This window comes from Corvus brachyrhynchos, unplaced genomic scaffold, assembly GCF_000691975.1.
Source record: "Corvus brachyrhynchos isolate BGI_N302 unplaced genomic scaffold, ASM69197v1 scaffold63, whole genome shotgun sequence".
NCBI classification, from domain to species: Eukaryota; Metazoa; Chordata; class Aves; order Passeriformes; family Corvidae; genus Corvus; species Corvus brachyrhynchos.
The window spans coordinates 468492-478665 of record NW_008237227.1 but is presented as its reverse complement, the minus strand read 5'-3'; the positions used below and the strand labels follow the sequence as shown (position 1 = coordinate 478665).

Here is a 10174-nt window from a genome sequence, read left to right as displayed (position 1 = left end):
GGCAGCCCCGCGGAGCTGCCGCGCTCAATATCTGCGGGGAAAATTCTCCTGGAGCCGCTGCCCCTCTCCCCTCTCCTCAGCACCGTGTGCTTTCCCCTCCGACGGTTAAAACACAAAATTCCCGTCGCTTTTATTGTTTCTTTTCAAATTCTTCGAAGGAGGGGGAGAAATTGTATCGCTCGTCACCCCCCGCCAAGATTAAACGAGAGGAGCCGGGCGTCGTTCTCAAAAATCCGGGTAGCAAATCGTTCGGGAGGTAGCGATGGCTCGCAGGCTCTGCCTGCTCCCGAAAAGTCTTTCCAATCAGCTAATGTTGCTTCGCAATATTAATGATAAAAAATCGGCAGCCCGGCTTTCATTGGCTGGGTCCTCGCCCGGCCGCAGCACACACGCTCCATCAGCTCGGGGCAATTCGGGCTCCGGTTTGTTCATTTACATCCCATAAATGCCCCCGCTAGAAGGAAAAAAAAAAAAATAGGAAAAGAAAGATTTCCTTCGAGATTCCAACGCTTCCATCCTTAAATACTTAAGTACTTCCATTTTCCCCCTAAATCCTTTGTCCTGGAAGGGCATCTGTTGCAGTAGCACGTCCCCCGGGGTTGGATTTTATAAACTTTGTACCCTTTTTTGGGGTTGGGGGTTTTTTCTCGGGGAGAGCAGCAATTTCCAGGGCGGTGACTGAAATCCGTTCCTCCTCACCAGCTTGTTTAGACACCAAAACTAATGGTGCGATTATTATTCCTGAATGATATCATGGTAATGCAGAGAGATAAGAACGGCCTGATAGGAAAACATTAAAAATATATTCTTGGAGATAGTTCATTTGGAGTAACTTTAAATTAGATGAGATCATGTAGCCCGAGATCCAGTATCAGCATAAATAGAGCCGTATTTCTGCATTCAGCCTCCTCCTCCTCCTCGCAGGAATCACGGTTGGGCTTGCAGCTGCCAAAAGTGAGAGGTGAAGAGCACCTAGAATTTGAAAATACCCCCGATCCAAACTTTATTTAGGAAATAATGGATCTTCAAATAACTTTTTTTTTTTTTTAATGCTTCAGGCGCTTGGGAAAGGGAGGGGATTTTTAATTGATTTTTAATTGAAGGAAGCCCGTTTTGGAAAGACTTCCAGGTTTCTGGGGCTTTCAGAAGCACTGAGGACACAGGTCCCGCTTGCTGTTCTGCGGGACCTGGTGAGATTCCCACCGCCAGGAATGCTTTTTCCAAATACCCAGAATTAGCTCCGTGCACAGAATCCCAGCAGGCATCGCCAGGGATGGTTATATTCCTGCTTTTCCCTCATATCTGGTTATTTTACATGCAAGTGCACACATACATTTCGTTATGCGTGTGCCACATATTAAAAAAAGACCCTTTTAATCACATGCCATCAAATAATATTTTCTGGGAGAGATATATGGAAAATATATGCACAGAGCAGCTCATCCGGGCAGTAGCACTGATGTGTTCACAGATACTGTGCAGAACAGACCAGATACTTACAGGTTATTCTTTTTGCGTTTTTACTGTGTTTCTTGCTCAATTTCATCCCCCCAACCCTGGAAAAGAAGCATTTTTTTGACTCCAGCTATAAACAGTTACAGGGATCCAGCCTCCTGCACGGAGAGATTTAATGGAGCAGGTCGCTGCCCTGCACATCCCTGACAGAAGAGGGGAGCAGTGATCGATGTGGCAGATTGGATCATCCCGCGAGCTGCTTGCTCTCGCTGGCCAACAGGAGATGCTCCCTGGGAAGGCACCACGTTCCGTGGGAGAGAGCTGGAGAATAACTTGCTTCAAAACTAAAGATTCCCCGCGCATTAGGACCTGGTTTATGACCTGAGGCAGAAGTTTACAGCCCTTTCCAGACCTAATTTTTGTCCTGTACGTTTTATCCGTGTGTGACCCTACCTGATCCCACCCCACCCCTGTGCTCGGTGCATTTAGATCTCATTCCTCACAGGTGATCTGTCCACTGCTGCTCTTTTGCAGCACCATTTATTTTTGTGGCTTGCTGTTGATGAGGAAAGTGATGGATATTTGGGGGGATTTCCCTCCTGGATCAGGCTTCCTGCAGGTGACAACCCTGTGGTGTGGCCGATCACCCTGGGGAGCCACCAGTGCTGGGAAACCTGTGCCCTGCTGGCTCTGTGGGCAGGTCCAGCACTCTTCACCGGGGTGAAGGTCCTGATCAGTGAGCCAGTGCAATGCCTGACAGGAAAAATATGCCTTGAATTACATCAGCCTTCCCAGAGCATCAAATTCAGCACAGTTATGGAATCACAGAATCATAGAAGGGTTTGGGCTGGAAGGGACCTTTGAAGGTCGAGTCCAAGCACTTTGCGATGAGCAGGAACACCTTCCACTAGAGCAGGTTGCTCTGAGTCCCACCCAACTCGAATGTTTCCAAGAATGGGGTGTCCACCACCTTCCTGGGCAACCTGTGCCAGGGCCATCCTCACTGTGAAACTCTTCTTCCCTCTGTCTCTCCCACACCCCCAGTTCTCTGTGTGTCGCTGTGTGGAAGTGCTGCAGTGAGCAATGAGAGTGCAGCCAGGCCAGCAGCCTCTTGGGGTGACATTGCTGTCACTGTGGAGGACACCATGCTGTGGCAGAGAGCACCAAAACTTCTCCCAGGAATCAGGCAGCAGCTTGGACTCCATGGACTCCCCAAAGAGTCTCTGGGAACCACCCTGCTGGAGGCTCCTGAGGCAGTGCCACCTCCGTGCCACCTCCTGAGGCCTTCCCTTAGCAACTTCAGCAGTTAAACAATGAGTGGCTGAAGAGTCGTTCATCCTTCCCGGAGTGAGAAATGCCTGGTGGGAACCCACTGGCATTCCCCTCCCATGCTGCAGAACCCCATGGGTGCATCAGCCCACCTGCCCAGGCAAGGGTCCCTGGAGCCCCCCCTGGATTTTGCTTTCCCTGCAGCAGCAGCAGCAGGAGGCAGAGCTGACGAGTCTCTCCAGTAAATGAGTGCATTCACCACGGCCATGGATGTAAACCCAGGGGCTTGACACGGCATTGACTTCCCAGATATTGTATGGCCAGGGAGCCTCAGTCATTGTCAGCGGCATGAAGGGAAGGATAAACGACCTGAGCTCACGAGTGCAGAGCAGGCTTGTAAGGAGAGGCAGTATCTTTTATTAGACCAACTGATACAGTCAGGGAAAAAAAACCCCGACAGGTTTTCAGGCACACGAGCTCTGAAATAGAAGCAACAACTTTCAAGAAAAGTGCCAAGGCTGAACTGTTTATCTCTGGCACTGCCCCGCCTCCGCTCCTGGGGAGGCTGACGGCTTCATCGCCGTGATCCAGCCGTCCTCCCTGGGCTGGGATGGAGCTCTGGAATGGGATTGCTCCCTCTGATCCAGCCGTCCTCCCTGGGCTGGGATGGAGCTCTGGAATGGGATTGCTCCCTCTGATCCAGCCGTCCTCCCTGGGCTGGGATGGAGCTCTGGAATGGGATTGCTCCCTCTGATCCAGCCGTCCTCCCTGGGCTGGGATGGAGCTCTGGAATGGGATTGCTCCCTCTGATCCAGCCGTCCTCCCTGGGCTGGGATGGAGCTCTGGAATGGGATTGCTCCCTCTGATCCAGCCGTCCTCCCTGGGCTGGGATGGAGCTCTGGAATGGGATTGCTCCCTCTGATCCAGCCGTCCTCCCTGGGCTGGGATGGAGCTCTGGAATGGGATTGCTCCCTCTGATCCAGCCGTCCTCCCTGGGCTGGGATGGAGCTCTGGAATGGGATTGCTCCCTCTGATCCAGCCGTCCTCCCTGGGCTGGGATGGAGCTCTGGAATGGGATTGCTCCCTCTGATCCAGCCGTCCTCCCTGGGCTGGGATGGAGCTCTGGAATGGGATTGCTCCCTCTGATCCAGCCGTCCTCCCTGGGCTGGGATGGAGCTCTGGAATGGGATTGCTCCCTCTGATCCAGCCGTCCTCCCTGGGCTGGGATGGAGCTCTGGAATGGGATTGCTCCCTCTGATCCTGGGCTGCGATGGAGCTCTGGAATGGGATTGCCCCCTCTGATCCAACCATCCTCCCTGGGCAGGGATTGAGCTCTGGAATGGGATTGCTCCCAGCCACACATCAGGTGTGGAGAAACACAAGTCCAAAGCTGGAAGAAAAGCTCAGGGTAAGAAGGGAAGTGCCCTGCTGGGTTTGGTGTGTCAGGTGAGCTCTGGAGTAGCTTTTCTCTGGGTGGCTGACATGAAAGAAGCCCGTGGAAAGCACGTGGTGCTCAGGCAGACATGACCAGCTCTGTGTTCTGCAGACAGAGGATACACCTAAAACATTGTCTTGTTCAATAACATGAGCAGTGGAGATCTGGCCACGATGCCAATGGGCAGAAGAAAATACTCCTTCTAGTGATATGTGTGACTCTCAACATCAGTTCAAAGGCTCAGGTTCCTGCAAATCCGTGTCTTGTCCCCCAGTAGCACATTTTGCATTTGGATATCTGAATGAGACCAATGATGTTTAAAAGCAGCCACCACCGATGTCTCTGAGTGTCGTGGTGCTGGAGCTTCAGAACCATCTGCTGTTTTAGTGAAGGGTGTCTAAATTCACATCCACTCCATTTATTTTGGATCTGTCAGCATCATGCCCAAGGTGGAGGAGGGTTTTTCTGTCCAAAGTGCCCTGTTTGGTCAGTGTGGCCCCTCTCGTGGAACACCTGCCCGCTCAAACACAGCCAGGCCCTCAGCACAGTCAAGCTCCCCACCTGAATGAACCAAACCATACAAGAACCGTAAAGTGTCTTCCCTGCTCTTCTCACAGACCCTGATGTGGCAGAAACACAAAGCCTGTGAGAAGGTAGCACGTGAGACCTGTCAAAGATCTGATGAACAGCCAATTTATCCTATCGAAAGGTCTCCAGACCTCTCCTCACTACTCCCACCACTGTTCTCAGGGCGAAGTTCCAGGGGTGGATTGGGGTGTTTTAAGCACTGAAGGCCATTTCTTCCCCATGACACATTCCTAGGATAATGGGAATCCTGGGAGCTCCCAGGACCACCAATGGCTGACTGCTATAATCCTGGGGAAGTTGTTTGTCGTGTGGTCCAAAGTGATCTGGAAAAGCTCCAGAGCACCTAGGATTTAAGCATGGCCCTGGATTTCTGGAGAAGAACCACAGCTGTAAGAGATGCTCCGTGTTTTCCTCTGCTCCATGGCAGTAAGAGACAACCAGAAGTGACAGATGCTCTCCTGCCTCAAGCCTGGTACCCTCTGAAGCCTGTGCAAAGCACACCGAAGGATCCGACGCTGTGGGCAGAACCGAGCCCGTGTGCAAACACAGCTTTGGGTTGAACCCAGGTCTGAGCAGCCACTCGGTGCTGCTGTTCAGGGAAAACTCAGCCCTGCCACTGACCTCACCGAGTGAGCCAGCTCTAGGAAAACCACAGGGCACACAGTATCCACCCAAAGAGTCTGAAAAGGCAACAGCTTCCATGCAAACACTGTTTACAGGAGCCCAGATGCCTCTGAGATGTCTTTTGTTTCTTGCCAGATGTTTGTGGTGGCATCTTGGAGCAAAGCTCCTCCCTGTCCGGGAACTGCCCTCAGAGGTGCAGCAGAACAGAGCTCCTCGAGCAGGGAAGGTGTCCCCGTGCTGCACGTACACTTTGTGTAGAGGCTGGGTTTGCTCTGAGGTGTCAGCTGGGAGCCAAACACCCTGGCAGAGATCGTGGTCTTGTGGGGAGCCAGCAGTGGGTCCCCGGCACTAAGGGGAAGAGCCCCTGGTGTCCTCTGCAGGCCTGCAGAAGCCATTCCTCAGAGGGAGTAGCAGGACTGCGGTCTCCAGCCATGCAGTGGTCCCCAGCACCTTCCTTGGGCATGGGAGTGACCTCCTGCCCAGCAACGCTGGGAAACAAGTCTGGAGAGCCAGGAGAGAGGGAAACATCGTGCCAGACTCAGAGGGATGGAGGCAGCAAACATTAGGATGGAGAAGTCCCAAATCCTTGGAGCCATTTGGAGATCCCCTTTGGCGGGGGTTGCAGCCTGGCTGAGATCCACCAGTGCTGCTGCAGGACTGGCATGAGGGCTGGGAGCAGAGCTGGAGCTTCCAAAGACATTCCTGGTTTGTGCTGGACATGCCCTCTCCTGCCCTCCCCAGCCTGGTCCTGCTCCTTCAACCACCACATCCCTGACTCAGGGCCCTTCTTGCCTGGCAAACAGATCCCTCCCTCCACAGGAAACTTTGGGGGAAGTCTCAGGAACCAACTTTGGGGGATGGTACAGATTGCATGATCATGGCTTGAGGAAATTATTATATTTTTAATTGAATTTTGTGTGCTATGCACAGATACTACAGTAGTGGGCCCTTTATCAATTGTTAACACGAATACTAATGAATACTAATGCTAATCATTTGTTTCTGGAAACAAATACAAAGATATTTGATGAGGGGGGAAAGAAAAAAAAAAACCCTCTCTGAATTTTAACACCAGAAATAATGAAACGCATTTCAGGCCGGTGGTGGCAGAAGACAAAACCCCACAGTTACAGTTTGGTGACACTAAACGTGAGCTGCTCGCATTAACGCCTCTGGCACAGCACGGCCTCCAGAAATGACTCAAGGAACAACTTCAACAACCTCCAGGAGCCACGTGAGGGCAAAGGCTGCGGGGCACAGCCGGGATTCCTCGGGGACAGGGATTGGGATGGCTCGGTGCCCACGAAGCGATGCGGCCGCTCCGTTCTTTATCCCTTGCGCTGATTTACAAGGCACCCATCTCCCTCAAGCAGCTGCTTGTGCTTTACGAGGTTTGCAGATGAAAGCCAACGCTATTTCCACCCACCCAGCCCAAACGGGGAGGCGCGCTCAGTAACCCTTTCCTAACCCTGGAGCCAGGGATTCTGTGGGGAACAGTTTAGCCGGCAGGAGATTCCAGGAAGGGCAATTAATGAAAGGCTTGGATGGAAATTGCCTTGTATCTCGTTCCAAACATGGCCATAGAGCTTTGCACTGGGGCAGGGGAGGCAAACGTTAAAGGCAGGGCCTGCTCTGGAGCACACCCAGTCTGCAGCACCTGCAAATTTCTCCCCCAGGATAAATAACTGAGATATCTCCGTCATTCCGGGCTGTTCAAATTATTCATAGCAAATAAATTACCAGGTGTATTTAGTCTGTTGTCGTCGCCCCCCCTCCCCCCCCCCCTTTTCCTACCCGCTCATGAATCACTTGGAAATAGATTCTGATTTCTGCAAGTGCGTCTATTAGTCATGATAAGGAGCCGTGGCACAGCTCAGGCAAAGGCGGGTGGCCGAAGGCTCGTTACTGGCCAGGTATCTACATCTCCGTGGTGATTCAGGTCCTTGGCTGCTGCTTCTGAGACCGATTGGTGTTTTTTCCCCTTCCTTTTTAACGAGCCATGGGAGAAAGAGGAAGGACCGCAGAGATGCTCGGCACAAACCTGCTCCAGCAGGCAGGAATCCCCTGCTCCTCCTACAAATGGGGCTGCTCCAACACAGACCATGACCCCTGTGGGGATGGTGGTCCTCGCCGAGGCCGCTCTGACCCTCAGGCATGTTGGTATCCACCAGTGCATCCCATATCCGAGCTTTCACGGCAGCCAGCCAGTGCTGCCCGTGCACCTCCAAGACTCGTCACACCTGGAAATTGTCCTCCACTGCCCGCCAGAACATTCCTGGGAAGATGCACGAAGACCGTTTTGTTCCCTCCTGTCACAGGCCCAGACTCTGCCCATGGGAAGCCGTGGATCGGCCCCATCTCCTCTGCTCGAGCCCTTTGCCTCCACAGGCAATTCCCGCCCCAGCAGACAGAACGAGGTTGCCCTGGTGCAATTCCAGCGTTCCGCTGGCTACGGAGAGAGGGAAAACTTGTTACCGCCCAAATACAATCCGCGCACGCCCAGCTTGGGCAGCCTGGAGAGGTGAGGAGATGCAGGTGGGAGGAGAGGAGGAGGAGGAGGAGGAGGAGCTGTGGCCGCCCTTCCTCTGCGGCACGTGGCGCTCAGGTTCCAGGGAAAGGGAGACGTGTCTGATTACTGGGCAAACAATAGTGAGCAGTGCTATTTAAACACATCCAATTACCGCTGTTATTCAGTGGGCAGAGGCCGATGCGAGAATGCAAACACAGGGAGAGCACAGAGGTCTCTGCTGGGGAAAGCTGTAGGAGCCTTGTAACTCTCCCCTCTGAAAAGGGATTTAATCAGCAGCTGCTCACTGGCAGGGCAAGGAGGAAGAATGAGCGCTTTGTGCACAGCACTGACTTTTCCCACTCCCTGGGGCACGCAGATAACTCCCCCGATCACTTCCCTCCCCTGGGAAGCGCTGCTTGATGGCACAGATCGGGCTGCTCCATCCAGCCAAGCACCGCCCGGGCGGTAAACCCGAAAGAAACATCTTCATTTCCCTCTGCTGCTCCAGCTCTGCTGCCATCCACAGGTTTGTGATGACCAAGAGATCCCTCAGGCCCACCAGAGGGGCTCCCCACCGCCCTACCCAGGCCGTGCCATCCTGTCCGCTCCCAGCCAGGGATGGGTTCAGCTCGGCCCTTTGGTCTCCGCGGCCCCTGCCCAGGCAGAGACATGGAGTTTTTAGACCAAAGGAGTTGCCCCTGGCCCGTTTTACCAGGATCAAGGGAATTTAGCATCAGTCAGCTCAGTGCCTCCCTTCCGGCCGCAGTGACACGAGCGGCCGCGTTACGAGTCTCTCACGGCCTCCTTCTGCCGCTGTCATCCGCTTCTCTAGCCACTGGCGTCCCTAAATCCCAGCGGAGCAGTTTCCGAGAGACGAGCCCCCCCCCCAGCCCAAAGGACTCCATCTGACCCCTCGGCATGAGGAAGGTTCACTGCAGACGAGCAAACCGGTCCCACGTGCTCCTCAAACGGAGGAATTTCGCCGATTTTATAGGATTAACTCTCTCACCAGAATCACAGGTGATTATTGCTCCCTTCGGTGCTTTCACATGGCTTGGAATAACGCCCCAGGGATCCATAACAATTAACCGACTTCAGCATCTCACGCTGCCGTCAGTCAGAGACACAGGAGGAGAGAGCCTCCAAAATGAATCAAAGCAGAGGGAATAAGTAGTTTAGTCCTTTTCTTTGCTGTTATTCCCATCTTAACACCGGAGTTTTCCCCCGTGGGATGACAACAATTTCTGCTTGAGCAGGAATTCACTGGGATAAAGTGAAGTTTTGCGCTTTTATTTCTGTGCATGCGCTGCTCTTCAGTGACACGTCCCCAAAACTAACTCCAAAGAACAGGAGAAGAGAATCTTCCTTCTTGGGTGGCTTCCTCTGCCCTCGGGAGCATCCGAGCACGGTTCTCCCCCAAGGCTGAAGATGTGCTGAGTCCCGAGGGGAGGCAGCTGGGCTGTGCCAAGGCTTCTGCTGATCCCATCGCTGCCCTGACACGTGCGGGGAGCGCCGTGTTTTCTTCCGTTTACAGAGAAGGATTCTTTCCCAATTAATCAGTCCTGGTCGTGTATTTAATTGCTGCCCAAGGACTCTCTCTGAGTCATGCCATGCTTTAGTCGTTACCTGTCAGGTTCGTGGCGCTGCCGGGGTCACAATCCAGGATCTCAGGACAGAATGGTCCAGGGATAAAGTGGGATGGGAAGGAAGCCCCCCCGGCACATCCCCAGGTGAGAACTGCTCCTGCCTGGCAGCAAAAAGACTGCAAAAATGTGATCTGCTCCAGGTGATCTTAAGTCCCTTCCAACCCAAAACATTCCATGAATCTATGAAAATGGATTGCAAAAACCCTGCCCGTTTCCATTTTTCTGTTGCAGCTGCACAATATTTGTCTCGAGTCCTATTCCCTTGGAAGGTTTTTTTATTCTAATACAGGAATTTTTCAAGGATGCAAATGCATTTTCTGTTTCCCTTGCAAACCAGGAATGCTTCTCTGCGGGAAATTTTCCATTTAAAATAGAATGGCTTTACCGATATTCCACATTTTGAAATCAGCAATAAATCACGCCTCAAAAAAAGAGAGAAAAAAAAAAAGGAAAGGAAGAGGGAACAGCTGCAAACCCAAATTAGGGTGAAATTCAGGGACTGTAGTGGGGATAGCAGTGTTTATCTACTTAAAGGTGCTTTTAGGGAAAATAAAAGCTCTAAAACACTCGAGCCACAACATTTTGGCATCACAGCTCAAATAAAGGCAGAAGCAATGGGGGCCTGCAGAAGGTCATGCCCAACATCCT

The 10174-nt window shown here is 52.6% G+C and overlaps 1 protein-coding gene across 1 annotated transcript in view; it reads right to left on the bottom strand.

Moving 5' to 3' along the window:
• SOX14 (SRY-box 14) overlaps positions 1 to 8785 on the bottom strand; it is a 12332-nt gene extending 3547 nt beyond the window's left edge. Inside the window, exons 1-2 of the mRNA XM_008630018.2 lie at positions 8679 to 8785; positions 8464 to 8533 (exon numbers count right to left, since the gene is read on the bottom strand). Coding sequence (XP_008628240.2) covers positions 8464 to 8533; positions 8679 to 8785 — 177 coding nt within the window. The remainder of the gene's footprint in view (positions 1 to 8463; positions 8534 to 8678) is intronic.
• Between the last annotated feature and the right edge of the window lie 1389 nt (positions 8786 to 10174).